The sequence below is a fragment of the Echinops telfairi genome, unplaced genomic scaffold, assembly GCF_000313985.2.
Source record: "Echinops telfairi isolate 266 unplaced genomic scaffold, ASM31398v2 ScPeMD7_5592;HRSCAF=6446, whole genome shotgun sequence".
NCBI classification, from domain to species: Eukaryota; Metazoa; Chordata; class Mammalia; order Afrosoricida; family Tenrecidae; genus Echinops; species Echinops telfairi.
The window spans coordinates 23,557,622-23,575,222 of record NW_022109491.1 but is presented as its reverse complement, the minus strand read 5'-3'; the positions used below and the strand labels follow the sequence as shown (position 1 = coordinate 23,575,222).

The 17,601-nt window shown below is 42.0% G+C and overlaps 1 protein-coding gene and 1 pseudogene across 2 annotated transcripts in view; one reads left to right on the top strand and one right to left on the bottom strand.

The window, feature by feature from the left end:
• The first annotated feature begins 526 nt into the window (after positions 1–526).
• CBFA2T2 (CBFA2/RUNX1 partner transcriptional co-repressor 2) overlaps positions 527–17,601 on the top strand; it is a 40,084-nt gene continuing 23,009 nt past the window's right edge. For both annotated transcript variants that reach the window (XM_045295280.1, XM_004697930.2), the window contains exons 1-5: positions 527–670; positions 4,406–4,647; positions 10,420–10,509; positions 12,882–13,063; positions 14,026–14,279. In XM_045295280.1, the coding sequence (XP_045151215.1) occupies positions 553–670; positions 4,406–4,647; positions 10,420–10,509; positions 12,882–13,063; positions 14,026–14,279 (886 nt within the window). In that variant the 5' untranslated portion in view covers positions 527–552. The remainder of the gene's footprint in view (positions 671–4,405; positions 4,648–10,419; positions 10,510–12,881; positions 13,064–14,025; positions 14,280–17,601) is intronic.
• LOC115871330 lies at positions 17,291–17,424 on the bottom strand (annotated as a pseudogene).

Genomic DNA, 17,601 nt, shown 5'->3' with positions numbered 1-17,601 from the left:
AAGTTCATGGAAAATAGTCTTAAAAACTGATGTGATTTTCTATGAGCTTTTGAGGGTCTCTCCCCTGTATGTTACTTTCCTATGGCTGGTCAAACAAATTAGCACAGACAGACAACTTAAACTTATTCCCTTGCCATTCCAGAAGCTAGAAGCTCGAAATTGCTCGTTCTCTCCTGGGGTTCATGAATGAGACTCAGCCTTAACAGTCTTCTAGTGGTTCTTAACAGGACTGGGCCTCGGAGTGTCTGTGTCTCTCCTCCTTCCCTTTTCCCTTTCCTATAAGAACACGTGTCATGGGATTTAGTGCCCATCCAGAGAATCCAGAATAATTTCCCCTTTATTCCGCAAGTAGTCACAGTCACAGGCTCTCAGGTAAGGATTTACACATAATGTTTGGGTGCCACCGTTCAGGCCCCTATGCCTCAACTTAGTCCTCTAGGAAAACTATGTAGGCATTAATTACATGTCTTGTCACTTCTATTATCTTACAGAAAATTCTGTCTTCTATTCCTTTTATTCTCTGCAGTTGGTTCTGAGAAAAGGGTGCCAGCAATGCCTGGATCGCCTGTGGAAGTGAAGGTTCAGTCAAGATCTTCACCTCCCACCATGCCACCCCTTCCACCAGTAAATCCTGGAGGACCGAGGCCAGTGTCATTCACGCCAACAGCATGTGAGGTCCTTTTACGACTTTTGTGGCTCAGAGTGAGCCTTCTATATACTATTTAATGTTTTCCAAAAGTTCTCCGAAAACACAAACACACATGCACAGTTGTTCCTTTGGTTTTTCATAAATTGTCTTTATCTGAGGATAGTACTTAGCTAGTTTAGGTGTTTTGAAATGTGGGCTTGAATAATCTATTTTCATCCTCCTAATATGGTAAAATATCAATTTCATTGATACTTATAAATATCAATTATTCAGATAATTAGTGACTTGTAGGATTCTATATATAGTTCGTAAAATTAGAAAACCACTAAAAATGTTGCAGCATTTTAATGGTAAAGACTATAAAAGAACATTATATTAGCCAATAAATACTAGAGGGCCACAAAAAGTTAAAGATAAAAGAATTACACTATCTTTTAATTCCATTTTTCCCCCAAAGGGTTTTTGAAGCCCCCCTCACATGGGTCAAGGTGCTTAGTCTCCATCGCTATCAAGGAAGTAGGAACAACAGCCCCGTGCAGCTGTTCACCCCTCAGAGCAAAGGAGTGGAAGAGAGGGGAGACTCTTCAGTTCCCCCAACTTCTGATCATCTGCTTTGCTCTGTACCCCACTATCCTTGTTTAGAAGTTTGTGTCTATCATTTTAAAGATAAGAAAAGATTCTCATAAGTGTAACTGGAAGAGAAGGTTTAATTATTTTCCCAAGACATTCAAAATAGAGTAACTGGTGCTGCGGGCTTCAGTTTGAGCCAGCGTGAATGAAAGGAAGCTTAAGACCCTACTTCTTACAATCAGTTTTCCTGGTTACACAGCTGTACACATATGTACTATCTTGAAATAAAACTGATTTAGTGTAACTTAGGATATCCTTCAGATTTCAGGTACAGATAATAGGTATATATATCAATGTAAGAAGGCTTTAAAAGTTTGGAGAGAGGGAAGGAATTGAGAGATAATTGGATTTTTCCACAATCTTTTGGAAGCACTCGATATGTAAATAGTTCCTTTTTTAACCTCAGTAGCCACTTGGTAGTGGATATGCTCTATTTCAAAAGATGTGACCTTGTGCTATTACTAACGAAACTGTTAAAAAAAGCCTCTGAGCATCATGATAACTAAAAGCATAGTAGTATGTTATTTTGATAGGTTTTCTTAAAAGAGGGCAGCTTTCCATTGTGTGTGTGAATACAACGAAATGGCAACTAGTTTTCTAGATTGCTTAGATTGAGTGTTGAGCTTTCCATTCCAGTAGCTTTAGTGATCTCTTACTGGAAGGCACAGAAGAAAATTCAACCTTTTGTTTCCAGCCCGTTGCTCTTTTATACAGTAACTCATTCAGGAACATTTTAAAAAACACTTAACCTTTGCTAGGTAATGAACGAAGTCAAGATAGATGTGTACCATAGTTTTGATCAAGTAGTGCATAGTCTTATTTGTTAGACAGGGTTCTCTAGAGAGATAAAACCAAATTGCTGATAATTTAATATATTTATTTATAAAGATAATTAGATATATAACAAGAAATGAACTGCTAAATCATATACAGATAAATATATAATACAAGAAAGAAACAGTTAAATTATAAAGCACTACAAATGGCTCAATTCAACTCACTCCCGTGAGAGAGTTGTGAGAGACTAGCAGTCCTTCAAGTCTAGTCTGCTGCCAGATCTTCCTCTATTTATAGAGAGAGCTAGGCTATGTCGGCACAGCAGCCAATCAGAAGGCAGGTCACCAACCGCCAGTCCCCAGCTCCAGAGATGTCTTAAAGGGACCTCAACTTACAGCAACACAGTCCACAGGCTAGACGTCCCACAGGTAGTGTAGCCTTTAAATTGAGGCACAGGACAAGCAAGGCAGCCGCACACTGGTCCGATGATCAAAGAGCGAGAGACAATAAAGACGAGGTTCACCAAGCCATTTATCTCTCTGCCCTTCAGTTAATCCCACTTGTGTTTATCGGCCAGGCTGGCACAATAAACTATCTTACTATTGTAATAAGCAGTACACATATATGAAAATAGTGGGAGCCTATTTGTTATCCATAGATACCAAAAAGAAGAGCTATCCTACGAACGCTGCTCGGGTTGACCCTAGTGCAGGCAATGCCTGTGCTGTGTAGGCAAAGAAGGATTCACCGGGTCAAACTTGAACAAAGGGCAGGCCAAGAAGAGGGAACAGTGATAGGCCGCAGACTGTGGCAGCTTTTGGGAACTCAGAGGTTTTTAATGCGTTTGTACCAGGCAAAAAAATAATCATGGTGGGTTTTTAAAAATTATTTTATTGGGGGCTCGTAAATTCTTATCACAATCCATACATCCATCCATTGTGTCAAGCACATATGTACATTCACTGCCCTCATCATTCTCAAAACATTTGCCTTCTACTCTAGCCCCTAATATCAACTGCCCATTTTCCTCCTCCCTCCCCACTCCCCCCAATAATCACTGTTTTTGAAGCTAGTTAAAGATTGGGCTCTTCAAGCTTGCCTTGAGCTTTGACTTAGGATTTTAGATATAGTTTTACATTTTTTAATTTCTAAGATGTGACATCATTAAGTGAAAAATCTATACAAAGTATTTTTATTTAAATGTCATTGAAGAAGGATATTAACACTTGATGCCATTAAAACTTAACTCTAGGGTTATAATTCAAATTAAAACTACTAAGAAAACACTGTTAAGAATAACAGGGAAATAAGAAAACTAATTTATTGCATGTAACTTGAGCAAAAATATAGAATAGAGTCTGAAAGACGCATTCTTGAGTGAAGAAGATTTTAACATCAGCCCAGCCAGCACTCTCCCAAAGTAGCTGACTCTGAAAGGCATTCTGAGTGATAAAAAAATGTATGTGCCCGTGGTTCCTGGGGTCCAGGAGGAAGGGAGATAGAGGAGGTACTGCTAAAGGAGTTGCAAAGGGAAATGGAAATTATTGCTTCAGGAATACTCATTTTCTGTTAGGAGTGGTATAAAACTTTTAGAAATTAGTGAGGATGACAGCAGCCCAACGTGTAAAAGTGATTGCTACCACTGAGCATTGTTGGCATCAGACAGTCATTGAAGTGACACATTTTTATCATAAATAAAAACTTACAAAATAAATACATGTAATCAAAGATGAATAATTATATACTTGAAGGAGATAAGAAATCTTATACTACTGTTCATTTTTTGATTACTTGATGATTTAATCAAATTATTTAGGCTTTGGAAAAATGGGCAAGAGTATTCAATCATTGGAAAAATAAAGTATCCCAGACTCATCTCAAGTAACTATTAATGGGCATCTTTCTTAAAATTCCCCACTGCTACCCATGGCACCTCTAGAGTGAGATTACCACCACCACCTCCCAGCCCCTGGTCTTGCAGCCTTCTTTACACGCTTCTCTTCTAATAGCTCTGTACTGATCTCTAGTCATTTTGTGCCTGACGGTCTCTTTATTTTACTGTTCTCACTCTAGCAGTCTGATTGAGGGGTAGAAGCCAATTCTTGCTTAATCTTTTTCAAAGGATTAGAATATTCGGTATACTGTATTTACTCATGTATAAGCCGATCCGAATGTCAGCCAAGGCACCTAATTTTACCACAAAAACTGCATTAAAAATGTGCTGAAAACAGTGTAATCTTTTAATGTGCTTTTCAGAATTTGAATGAATGCAAGAACGCAGATAAGAAATTAACAAAGTTCCTTGTGTTTAACACTTAAACTGAGTCTTCTGTTTTGACCTTTTTATAGTGAGCAATGGTATCAACCATTCTCCTCCGACCCTGAATGGTGCCCCATCACCACCCCAAAGATTCAGCAATGGCCCTGCCTCTTCCACGTCCTCGGCACTAACAAATCAGCAGTTGCCAGCCACTTGTGGCGCTCGGCAGCTGAGCAAGTTGAAGCGCTTTCTCACCACTCTGCAGCAGTTTGGCAATGACATCTCGCCCGAGATTGGGGAGAAGGTGCGGACCCTTGTTCTAGCATTGGTGGTAAGTACAGTCATACCATCCTCGGCAGCTAAGAAAGTGAACGTGTTTCTGCTCATTACCAAGCCAGTAGTGATGTGGCAAACTCTACAGGTTAGTTATTGCTTAAGTCAGCTAAATTCTTGGTTTTATGTTAACAGTATCTATCAAAGGAACAAAGTCTATAATGATTACTCTCGCTTCTTCTAGCGTTGACTTAGTCTACTAAGCTGCTTTGAATTTGCATTAAGATTAGTTTCCAGCAGGCTTTCTGTTCAGTCGAGTTAATCCAAGGTATTTAAATTTAATACTTTCACTGCTTAATGAACTTGTTTCCAAAAAGAGAAAAAGTAGTAAGTTTAATTTCCAAAATAATACTTCATAAAATTATAAGGTTTATGGCCTATTTTATTGACATAGTTGAATTCAAAATTAGGGGTAAGGGAAAAGTTAGGAGTAGAGAAACTGGAGGATGATCATTATCAGATCACCAAAATTTGACGTAACTGCTAGAATACATCATTACGTGTTTACCAACCCCCTGAGAATTATATCTCAGCTACCTAGACACATAACCTCAACCATCACAGCCAAGGTTGCTCTTTCTTTGTAGCGCTGCATTTGTAACTGCCAGGTGGACAACCATCACAGCCAAGGTTGCTCTTTCTTTGTAGCGCTGCATTTGTAACTGCCAGGTGGACATCGTTTATGCTCAAACTGGTTGGAATTTTTACTGTTGTCATAAGTGTGAAAGATAGAATAATAAAGTTGATAAGTGGTCAGTAGGGCTAATATCACAGGAATCACTCCTCAGAACCTTTTGCAAATAAAGGGTTTGGGGGGCTGTTTTTGGTGTGTATTTTTTTGCGGTTTGCTTTTCTCTTGGAGAGGTATGCAATACTGGATTATTTTAACTTGTGAACTGGGTGAAGGTTTACAGAGCAGATTTTACATTCAACAATCCATACACATTCTTTTTCATTCATTGCCGTTTTCAAGGCATATACTTTTTTTAAATGAGCATGTTGAACCTGTGGTATTGGGGGTGGTGTTCTGATATTACCAACCAGGTGGAGTTAACTGTCAGTGTTTCATGTGTGAAGGACCACCAGGTTCTTCTAGTGTTGCAAATGCGATTCTACAACTCACCTCTGTGCCCCATAGCCTCCATAAGTAGTCAAAAGATGAATCACCAGACCAGACCTTCAACTAGCTGTTCATAGTGTTACCCAGAGGCTTCTGGGATGCCTCAAGCCTCTTCAGGGGGCTGTGTGCTCCATGCGTAATAAAGTTGTAAGGTTTATGTCCTGTTTTATTGACTGTAATAAAATAATACACCATAATGTTATTTATTACACCATAATAATATTCACGTGTAAATTATCTTTATACACTTACTGCACTTACTGTGTCAAGAGTTGGGTGGACATCTGACCTACAGCTCTCCCTGATGACCTGATCTTGGGTCGCCAAATGTGTTTCGACCTGGGTCAGGGTGTGAGTCTTATCTACTCTGAGTGCTTAGGGACTGAGATGGTTAATGATTTTCCCCATTTTGTCTCTTTTTTTGTAGGCTCGCGTGAATGTAAAAAGGAATTTTCTAAGGCTTTATGTCATTGGTATTAAATACAGAAATCAATTCAGTTGTCTTCTATTAAGCTAGATATTTGAGATTTACAGAATTGTAAAACACTGCCATTCTTGTTAACTTTTTTCTTTTGGAAAAAGTTATTTTTCATAGAAATATGCTATTGTTATTTGGACTGGATTAGCAGTATTTTTCAAGCTCAGTTTTCATTTGTCATCTGGTGAATATTGACAGATTATGAATTAAACTAGCAGTGTTTTGAGATCGTGTAAGCACTGCTGCCTTAAAGGATTTCTCAGGCTCAGCTAACCATCCAAGGTAAAAAAGGGCAGCTTTTACCCAGAGACAAGGTTCAGAAGACAAAAAAGGAAAGGACAGAAGGACAAATGGAAACAGGAACTTGGGAAGTGGGGTAAACACTGGTATGTTATAAAGATTGCAGTCAGCCCTAGGAACAAAATATGAGGAATTATTGAATGGAAAATAGATTTGTTCTGTGAACTTGCACCCAATTTTTAATGAAAATTCGTAAAGGGGGGTGGGGTCTACAGAAAAACAATCTCACAGTTTTCATACAAGGAAAATGGCGGTATACCAGTTGCAGCAGTGCATCAACAGGGACCTGCCAGAAATCCAACTAGGATTCAGAAGAGGACATAGCATAAGGGACATCATTTCTGACACATCAGATGAATCTTGGCCTGAAAGCAGAGACTACCAGAAAAAACGTGTACCTGGTTTTTATTTACTATACAAAGGCAATAGACTAGGTGGATCATAACAAACTGTGGACAACATCGAGAAGAATGGGAATTCCAGAACACTTCATTGTGCTCATGCAGCACTTGCACATAAATCAAGAAGCAACTGTGCGAACAGAAGAAGGAATGCGGCACAGCTTAAAATCAGGAAAGGTGTCAGGGTTGTATCCTTTCTTCCCCATACTTACTCAGTCTGTATGCTGAGCAAATAATCAGAGAAGCTGCATTATAGGAAGACTGTGACCTCAGGACTGGAGGAAGGCTTATTAACAACCTTCGATATGCATATGATAGAATTTTGCTTGCTGATGAAGGTCAAGGACTACAGTCTTCAGTATGGAAGGAAAAAAAATCCTCACAACTGGCTTTGGCTGTTTGCTGAGCACATCACCCAAGAAGTCGGACTGTATGAGGAGGAGGAAGGCTTAATTAACAGTCTGCAATTACGCACATGGCGCAGAGTTGTTTGCTGAAAGTGAGGAGCAGTGCTGATGAAAATCATAGATCGCAGCCTTCAGTATAGAAAACCAAAATCCTCACAATTGGATCTATAGATAAGTGGGGGAAAGATAGAAAACTGCTTCCACAATTAGTGCTCGTGGAAGCAGCAGTCAAGAAATCAAACGGTGCACATAAGGCAAATGTGCCTAGGACCTCCTGAAGTGGATGGGTATCACTTTGAGGGTTAAGTTGTGCCCGACACAAGCTATGGTGTTTTCAAACAGCCCACGTCAGACACTTAGAAGCCCAACTGTCATAGTGGTTACTTATTAGGCTGCTAACCACAAGGTCAGCAGTTTAAAACCACCAGCCTCCCTGAGAAAGAACAATCACCTTTTCTACTCTTGAGTTACAATCTCGGAAATAGCCCAGAAGCATATCTTGTGGGGGTCACTGTGAGTTGTAATCTACTCAATAGCAGTGAGTTTTTTCTGAAGCAGACATGTAAAGAGAGCGATCCCCCTTCTGCAGCAAAATGCCTCAAAAAAAATACTGCAGTCACCTGCAGGCTCTGGCACTGGGGAGTCAGACCTGCAGAACCTGGAGGCCATGATGGAGGTAGTGATGCAGCAGTTCAGGTGGAAGATGTGCCAGCACCAGGGTCGTAACCAAGGCCATGCTACTGCACCTCAGCTGGCACAGCACTTCCAGCCATTTTAGTGGCAGCCAATAAGAAAGCACGTGTGCGGAATTGGGGTGCCTCACGGCCCAGGAGGACATGGATGACACTCTAGATAATGGGGCCCTTGATGTCCTAGAGCAGGGGTCCTCAAACTTTTTAAACGGGGCCAGTTCACGGTCCCTCAGACCATTGGAGGGCCATACTATAGTTTAAAAAAAAAAATGAACAAATTCCTATGGGCCCTGGACGAGTGGGCTGCTAAGCAGGACAGGCAGCGGCAACAAAAACACCCAGCAGGCCGGATAAATGTCCTCGGTGGGCCGCATGTGGCCCGGGGACCATAGTTTGAGGACCCCTGTCCTAGAAGGGTAGGCATTAGGACTCCCAAGCCTGCCACCCACCTTTGTCCCTGTCCCCAAATACTCACTTGTGTCTGGAGGGAAAGTGGCACAGACACAACCAGGGGTAGCTTCCTTATAAGACGGAGGAGGCCGTGCTCTGGGACCAGGACCTCTGTGTAGGCGTGCAGGCTGTGCACTGAATGAGCCCCACATCTGTCCATTGGGCCATATGTGTCCCTCTGACTTTCATGGTATTCACCTTGAAAGAAAGTAAAAAGAGATGAGCTTAATTCTAATCATGACCACTTATCAAACATTCAGTTTTAATGTGCAGTCATTAAAGTAAATGGTAAAAATTAAAAGGGGGGCGGGAAATAACCATGTTATTTCAGCAACGCCTCAGTGGAGATCCTAGACTTTTACCCATGAGGTGCAAACCAGACCCACCATCATTGAGCTGATGCTAAGTCGCCTCCCCTGATCCCCAGCCCTTCACACCAAGCCCAGTGGGGAGCAATGATGACACACTCTGCCCCTCCACCGGGATAAACCATGAGGTTTTTACGGGAACGTGGGTTTATGGCCCCACCTAACAGTCTCAAAAGAACATTCACCTCTGCCCGTTGTCCTCCACTGGCTCAGTGTCAGAGGACCTAAAGCAAGATTTACGTACAACTCAAAGACTTGAGACATAGAGCTCCGAGTGTTCCGAAGGCAATAGGGAATCTCTGGCCATTCCAAGAACCAGGAAAATCTCAGTGTAATGAGAAAAGGCAACCAACGTATATTTTGAAATGGCATGGTTGTGGGAAATAGCAGAGAACGATTGTAGAACAGCCACCTTAAAAATGCTTCAGTAAGCAGCTGCAAAGACCAAGCACGAATGAAGAAATACAAAGGCCCAACAAAGAACTAGAAGATGGAAATAGGAGAAGCAAATGGAACTTTTATTACTGAAAACTACAATAACAAGATTTAGGTTCAGCAACATGATGGAGAAGATGGGGCAAAGAATCAGTGAACTTAAAGTTAGAAATTGCCCAATCTTGGCTTGAAGGGATTGTGACAAAAGACCAGTAGGAGAGAAGGAAAAGGGGAGAAGTGATGACTGACTTTCTCAGATTTGGCAAAACGCCTTAAACCCAAGACTGAACAAATGTCATACATGATTACCCTGCCCCCCCCAAAAAAATTACAAAAATATATTTTTCCCCCATGGCAAGACAAGTCATATTCAAAGACAACTTACCAATTGGGACTCTGTTTGGAGTTGTTCTGATAGGCAAAAAGACCACTTTCAAGTTTTAAATTCCTATGTAGAAGAGTTGGGGAATGGGTGGTGGAAAGTAGACAGAGCCTGTAGAGCAGCGGTTCTCGACCTGTGGGTCACAACCACTTTGGGGGTCGAACACCCTTTCATAAGGGTTGCCCGATTCGTAACAGTAGCAAAATGACAGTTATGAAGGAGCAACGAAAATAATTTTATAGTTGAGGGGGTCACCACAACCTGAGGACCTGTAATAAAGGGTCGCGGCATTAGGAAGGTTGAGAACCACTGTTGTAGAGAGATTCAGTTGTGGAAGTTAAGGGACTAGGTTGGTGATCTTAGTAGATAGATATCTTTAAATTGACATTCAGGAGGGTTTCAGGATTTGTTAAATGGGAAACTTTGTAAACCTGCTGCTTGTACCTGAAGCAACTTGGAATGAATCCCTCAGTACGAGGGATCTGGTTACTTACTGCAGGGAGTCAGACATTTCTTGTCCTTTAGTCTGCACTTGCACACTGGAGACTATAGATAGATTCTAGAGAAGATAATCAAGGGGGCACATTTTTGTTATTCTGCAATGAGGAGATGATTAGATCTGTTCTTGAAATATCCTTTACCTTCTGACTTGAAAGGGCCCATTCTTTGGTCAGATTTTGTATTAGATAACAGCGTCCAGTTTGAATCATGAATTTGAATCACATTTATCTTCTCAGAACTCCACCGTGACAATTGAAGAATTCCATTGTAAGCTCCAAGAAGCTACCAACTTTCCTCTTCGTCCTTTTGTGATTCCGTTCCTCAAGGTAATTATGTGAGGCCACAGCTGAATGTGCTTGATGGGCAGCATTTCCTCAGGATCTGCTATTGATCCCTCCTCTAGTGGCAGTCAGGGTGAAGGACAGCCGTCCATATTTAGTCCACTGGGGTGGGGAAGAGAAGTGAATGGAGTCTGCTTCCCAAAGCCTCAGCCAGTCCAATCTTCTGGAGTCATTGTCCCTGCAGCACAACTGTTGGATGACATAACTTACTTGAATCAATAGTATGATATTTATGCAGAATATGCCCCCCCCTTTAATTTTGAAATAATTTGTGTTCATAAGGAAGTTGCCGGATTACAATAAAATTCCTGTGCACCCTTTATCCAGTGGCCAGATGATGTTAGCATGGTAGCACATTTGCGGTGTCCTTCTCTTTCTATATGCACTTTTACTTGGAAGCATTTGGGCTTAAGCTGCAAACTCAGCGCACCTACTTTAGTACAGTTGTCAAACCAGAAAATTAACATTGGGGCAATAGCTATTTTTTTAATCCATGGACCCCTGTCCAGTTTCACCATTTGACTCACTAATGTCCTTTGCAGCTCAGGAAACAAAGACAGCACTGATGGAGGCCCTGAAAGAGCATTGAATACCTAGGAAAGTGCACAGCTTCTCCTGGGACTCTGTTGAAACACCGTCGCAGCCACAAAGTCTTGGGACAGTCTGTGGAGCCTTTGTTAACCTTGAAATAGCTGTGCTGGTTTTTATCTTGGTCTCCTTTGTATGTGGCAGAACCTATAGGCAGTTACTTCCCCAAAGCCCAGAACCTAGGAAGATTTTTGGAATTATGTTCATCGGAGGCAATAAACCTACACATATTTCTTGATTCATCAAAGGGCACATGCCACAGATATGACATGGATTCATGCCCCCCACCCCCCTTTTAGGCTTTACACTCGCAAAAGATTGCAGTTATAGAACAGACTACATCTTTTAAAAAGTATTTTTATATAGTCAGATTCTCTATTCTTAACTCTTGTTATTTTGGAAAACAGCATGAGGTAGGTTGTTATGGCAGTTTTTTGGCTAGCATTTGGGTTTTGTCAATTTCTCATTGCCTTAAAACAGTCACTAATTATGGTGCCTGCTAAATTAACCCTTGCTGCTGAAGGGGGATGCCTTCTTTCCTGCATTAAACTATTCTCCTCCTCTTCCACTGGCTCGTTTGATTCCCTTGGGATAAAGGCTTCTAGTGTGCACAGCCTCCCCCTGAACAACGTTCACATTGGGGGAAGAGAATGCATTTGGTGGATTTAAATTTTTTTAAATGAGTATGGGAAATGTTAACTCATATTTGGAGAAGTTGAAATTCTGACGATTTAAAGATGTGTAGAATATATATGTGATTTGGCCTCTTGGGAGGTGTTTTTCTTTTCTACTACAAGGAAAGGGGCACATGTAGAGAGCCACTTGAGAAGTGGACTCTGCCCTTGGGACACCTTGTAGCTTCACAGCTGAGTCTAAAGGTTGTTGTTTTTCTTCCCATCATTCCTATTGCTGCTCCTTTTCAAAAACCCAGTTGTTGGGACCAAACCACCGTTCGTGGAATTTCATGGCAGCTCTCATAGAGTCCATGAAGGAAAGGTTTGAGCTATGTTATCATATCAGACAGAGGGTGGGGGTCAGAGGAGAGAAATCAGAGCTGGTAGGTAGCCCATAGAAGAAGAAAGAGAGAAGTGGATTCCTCCTCTTGGGGAGGCAATAATCAGTCTCAAATTCATGATAGTGAAAATTAGTTTTAAATAAAACTATGGTGATAAAGGCTTAGCCCATTCTTTCAGGGAACTTACATGTCCTGCAACCAGAGGAAGGCACTGTGGTGGTGCTGGGGTATAAGCACTGGGCGGCTAGGCTGTCTGCTCCTTTAGAGATTGACAGCCTCTTTGCAGACAAATCCTGTGTAGAATTGTTGTGAGTCGAAATCAGCTCCATGATAGTAGGGGAATAGGGCCAGGAGCAGGAGCCCTAATGGGGCAAAGGATTGCGTGGTGGTCAGACCACTGGGTCACCGTTGAAACCCACTAGCTGCATTGTAGGAGAAAGGTGAGCCTGTCTGTTCCCATAAAGACTTACGGTCAAGAACCCCTATGGAATTCCATGCTGTCCTACAGGGTCCTCTTTATGCATTAGGATTGACTTAGTCACCATGTGTCTTGCTTTATGATTGGGAGCAAAAGACAAGTCGTTGCGATGTCATGGGTGTTACTTTACTTTGAAAGGAGGCATGTGAAAACCAGTCTGACAAGGGTAGAGAGCTGGTTGGTGAAGGCTTTTTGAGGTGCTGAGCCCTGACAATTCAAGGTTAGGGTCCAACAGCCAGGAAACCTGCCTTCCAGCCTTCACCTCTTCTCTTCAAGGCCAACCTGCCCCTGCTGCAACGAGAGCTGCTACACTGCTCACGCGCTGCCAAGCAAACGCCATCTCAATACCTGGCTCAGCACGAACACCTGCTGCTCAACACAAGTATCGCGTCACCTGCTGACTCCTCCGAGCTGCTCATGGAGGTGCATGGGAACGGCAAGAGGCCCAGTCCTGAGAGGTGAGTGGAGGATGACTCTGGTGCCCTTTTCTGACACTGCTTCTGAAAAGAGAGAGGATTTGGTTGTGGTGGCCTTAGATAGGTAGAGCCCCAGAGTTTCCAAAGTTATTTTGCCCTATCCCAACTGCAGGCAGCCAGCTAAGCCTAAGATCACTAGGTCTAGTTTCCAGACCTTAGCATTTTCCGTCGGCTTTCCATGACTGTGTATGGTCCTAGTGAGAAAATGTTCGAGAATACTGTATATTTCTTTCCAATAACCCACATCCACATTAACAAAGTTGGTCTCAAGTCATTCCCAAACAGAGTTAAACCCCGTAACAGATTTAGAGCCTAATGGTCAGAGGCTGACTTTTCATTAAATAAAACCTCATTGCCCTCGACTCGATGCTGACTCATAGTGATCCTATAGGACAGGGTAGAAATGCCCCTGTCAATTTCCGAGACCACAGCTTTTTACAGGAGTAAAAAGCCCAGTCTTTGACCCCTGGATCGGCTTGTGGTTTTGAACTGCTAACCTTTTAGATAGCAGACCAATGCATAACCACAATGCCACCAGGGCTCCTATAATCCTGCACAGACCTGTCAAATAAGCTATAACTATCATCTTCTTTTAGGAGCCCTAGTGTTGTGTCACCAGCTGCTCCGAGGGAGAAAGATGAGGCTTTCTATTCCTATATAGATTTGCAGCCTTAGAAACCTGAAGAGGCGGTTTATCAAAGTCAACTGGATAGCAGTGAGTTTTAGAGATTAATTATCACCTCACTGTCTCCTTTGCTGCTCAGATGTTACCTCTTGATGATTAATAGATTTGACTTCCCTTTCCAAAGTCAGCAGGTTATATGTCCCTCGAGTCATTTCCTTTAAGTGGCTGCCTCTTACACAAAACTTGCCCTACAGTCTTTCTGTTGGCAAAAATGTCTGGTCTATATGAGCTCAGATAAGTCCCTCTGGTTCTTCCACAGGAGAGAAGAGAATAGTTTTGAAAGAGATTCAATTCCTCCTGAGCCTCCTGCCAAGCGAGTGTGCACCATCAGCCCCGCTCCCCGACATAGTCCAGCTCTCACTGTGCCCCTCATGAATGCTGGGGGCCAGTTCCACCCCACTCCTCCGCCTCTACAGCACTACACCCTGGAAGATATCGCAACGTCCCACCACTATCGGGAACCCACCAAGATGCTAGAGCACCGGGAAGTGCGTGACAGACACCACAGTCTTGGTACGTGTCACAGAGCAGCAGAGTAGTGATTGACATTCAGGTAGAACTCTTGGATTTCAGCGATGCTTTGAAAATAGTGTCATTTCTTAAGACTGTTGCTGATCTCACTTCACTTGTGGCTATCATCACATATGTGAGGTTACTAACAAGAAGTGGGTCTCAGTGGTGAGCAAAAGATGCTTAGGAAATCCAGGCTAGATAATTTATAGGCACAGACAGTCACTGGATTAATGGTTCCTTTGGGTTATGGCAGGGGATGTTGGGGGAAATGGGTAGCTAATAACAGTAAGTATAAAAATGACGAGTGTTCTAAAATTTATTGTGGTGATGTTTGTACAACTCTTTTGATGGGATTCAACCATGGAGTTGTATGATACGTGAATTGTGTGCCAATAAAATTGTTGGGTTGGGGGGAAGTAGCAAAATGATGATAATAAAATTTTAGGAAATATACACAGAAATACCCCAACATTTTATACCTGTAACTTCTCAAACGATTCATCAAAAAAAAAAACAACAATAACAAAGCCAATAAGGTAAAGATTAATGCTGAAGGGTTCTGGGTGCAGATTACCAAGGAATTCTCTATCTAGGCTATATTTTTAAAATATTATTAGTAGGTAATTTAACACGTATCATGCCATAGCTCAGTCACGTCCAGCAGAATTGTACATTTGCTACCACAATCAGTTTCCGAACAGTTCTTATCTGCATGGACTCCTTGATATCGTTATATGGGCTGTGTCCTTCGTACCACCCCACCACCCCGATTATTCTTGCAACTTTCCTGTGAGACCGCATTTATTTCATGTTGAACATGATTTTTGCAGCCTGGAGGGCAGCTGTACATTGTAAGCTTGCATCCTAACTACCAGTGTGATCTTAGGCAAATTCCTTAGGTTCCCTGAACCCAGGCCTGCTGGTTTCTACATGGGTGATAACTGCATTACCAGTCCCGGCTAGGTGTGTTGTTGGGCTTAGGTTTCAAGTGCCTGGCCTGTGGAGCTTCAGTCACCATTCTGTTTAGGAAGATGAGAGGCAAAGCTTACACAGGTCCATTGTGGACACAGCGCTGCTTCATCTCAGTTATTGCACTCATGGCCTCAGTAACTGAGTCTATGTCAGGACAGGGAGCCAGAGGAGTACTGACTTCCAGACGCTCCCTGGCTTCCCTTTTACAGAGTATCCTGTGGAATGGAAAACCATAGCACCTCTGCCCTTTCCCTGTCTGCCTTCGACTCCTGGTATCCTTCAGAGGCTGGGACACAGCAGCCCTGCTGTCACGGAGTCGTGGACGTTGTGACAGCAGTGGTATTGACAGGTGCCACCATTTCTTGAGTCTTACATGCCACTTAGATTGTGTTGTACACGAATTGTCACATTTAATCCTCACAACAGTCCCATACAAGTCTTTCCCGGGTTTTATAGATGTGAGATGACGGGCAAAGGTCCAAAACCGCATAATTGACAAGCGGCAGAGACAAGATTCAGACCCTGGCTATCTGCTGCCCAGTGCTTTCCAGCAGCGCCTATATTTTGAGAACTCTTGTGTGGTTCAATCCCTCCTCTCCCCCCTCGCTGCCCGCTCCCCTATTCTCACATTTTATCTGGTTAAAAAAAAAAAAAGTGGTCTTTCTATTGGTTTATTCTGCTGCCACATCCATTTCCTGCCTTACGCTCTGAGAGAAGTGTTCACCAAAACATCAGTAGTTGCAGTTGTTTTCAGATTTCCCCCATACTTCCTACTTTTTCAAAAACTTACTTTTTTCATCCCAAGGATGTCTGGTCTATATGAGCTCAGATAAGTCCCTCTGGTTCTTCCACAGGAGAGAAGAGAATAGTTTTGAAAGAGATTCAATTTCTTTTTGGAGCAAATATGCATCCCTTTTTTCTCTTAAAATGAAATGCGTAGATATTGTGTTTTACTCCTACATAATTTTAGGATCATTGTTATCCATTAACTATAATATGTGGAACTATTTAAAAGTAAAATATATGAGGAAAATCTTTTCTATTAGAATCTGTTAATCCTTAGGACTGGCTACACTAGATGATGTAAGGAAATCATTTAGTTGCTCGCACTGGTACAGAATAATTAGGAATGCAGCACTTAACAAATGCAGGCAGATACAATGGAACATTCCCACTTCAAATACTATAAGCAATGTTAACACGTGATGTGGTTTTTTTCAAACTAGTAGAAACATTTTGGGTTTGTAGTCTATTAAAAAAGTCACTGCATTCCTGCAACTTTCAATACACATCATAGTCATGACATAGTTACATGTGTGTGTACAGCTTAATATATTCAGACTCATTCATATATCTATCATGGTAATAGTAAGCTGTTTCCTTAGGTGACAACAGTATAACGCTTGTTTCCCGTGGTTGTGTTTGCGCATCCTTATGTGTGCACCATATCCTAGCAACACTTAGTTGTTGTTGTTGTTGTTTGAGATGGTTAATCATTTTTATTTATTTATTTTTAACACTTAGTTCTATATGACATAATTTTTCTTTTTTTTCCCCACACGCATACATTTATTAAAATATAGACTAACGGCTCTGTGTTCAACTATCATTGTGGTTCTGTGCTGACTTCCACAAAATGTAACTTACTGTCACAGACTCTTCACAACTACAATCTGGTCAAAAAAGAAAAAGGCCCACAGAGATGGGGGTCAGGACAGACCTACTGCAGACACTTGTGATGAATACTTGCTGGAAAATGAAGTTTGACGTGATTTATAATTACGTCAACTTTCACGGAGGCCGAGAGTCAGAGGCAAAAGGGTACCATATCACCATAAGAAATCTTTCCACATTTCCCAATTAATTTTATAGTCAGTCCCTCGCCAGAAAAAAGCCAAACTTGTTCTTGTCAAGCAGAATTTTTTAGTCTGTTCAAGCAAAGAGTCTGGTATATCTTTCTGAGTCTATTCATTTGCAGATGGGAAGAGACCGGAACCAGATTCTTCACATCATACATATTCTCAGGCGATGCCACATCTTCATGGGCTATCCAATTTCTTTAAGATAAATGGAGTGACTCGCAGGAGGGCATATAGATAAGAAAGTCCTCGTGCATCTTCCCTTTCATTTCCTCAGGGTCCAGCTTCGGTGCAAGGCCCTGAATCCGAAGCATCGTGGCTGGGCTTCAGCAACTCCTAGCTAGGGATCTAGGTGCTTCAACTTAATTTTTCTTACTTTTTAAGAAATCATTTTCAAGGTAATCAAGCGGCCATCAAGCTCAGAAGCTACAAAGCCCACATGGAAGAAGCACACCAGCCTATGCATCCACGAGGTGTCGAAGGGATCAGGT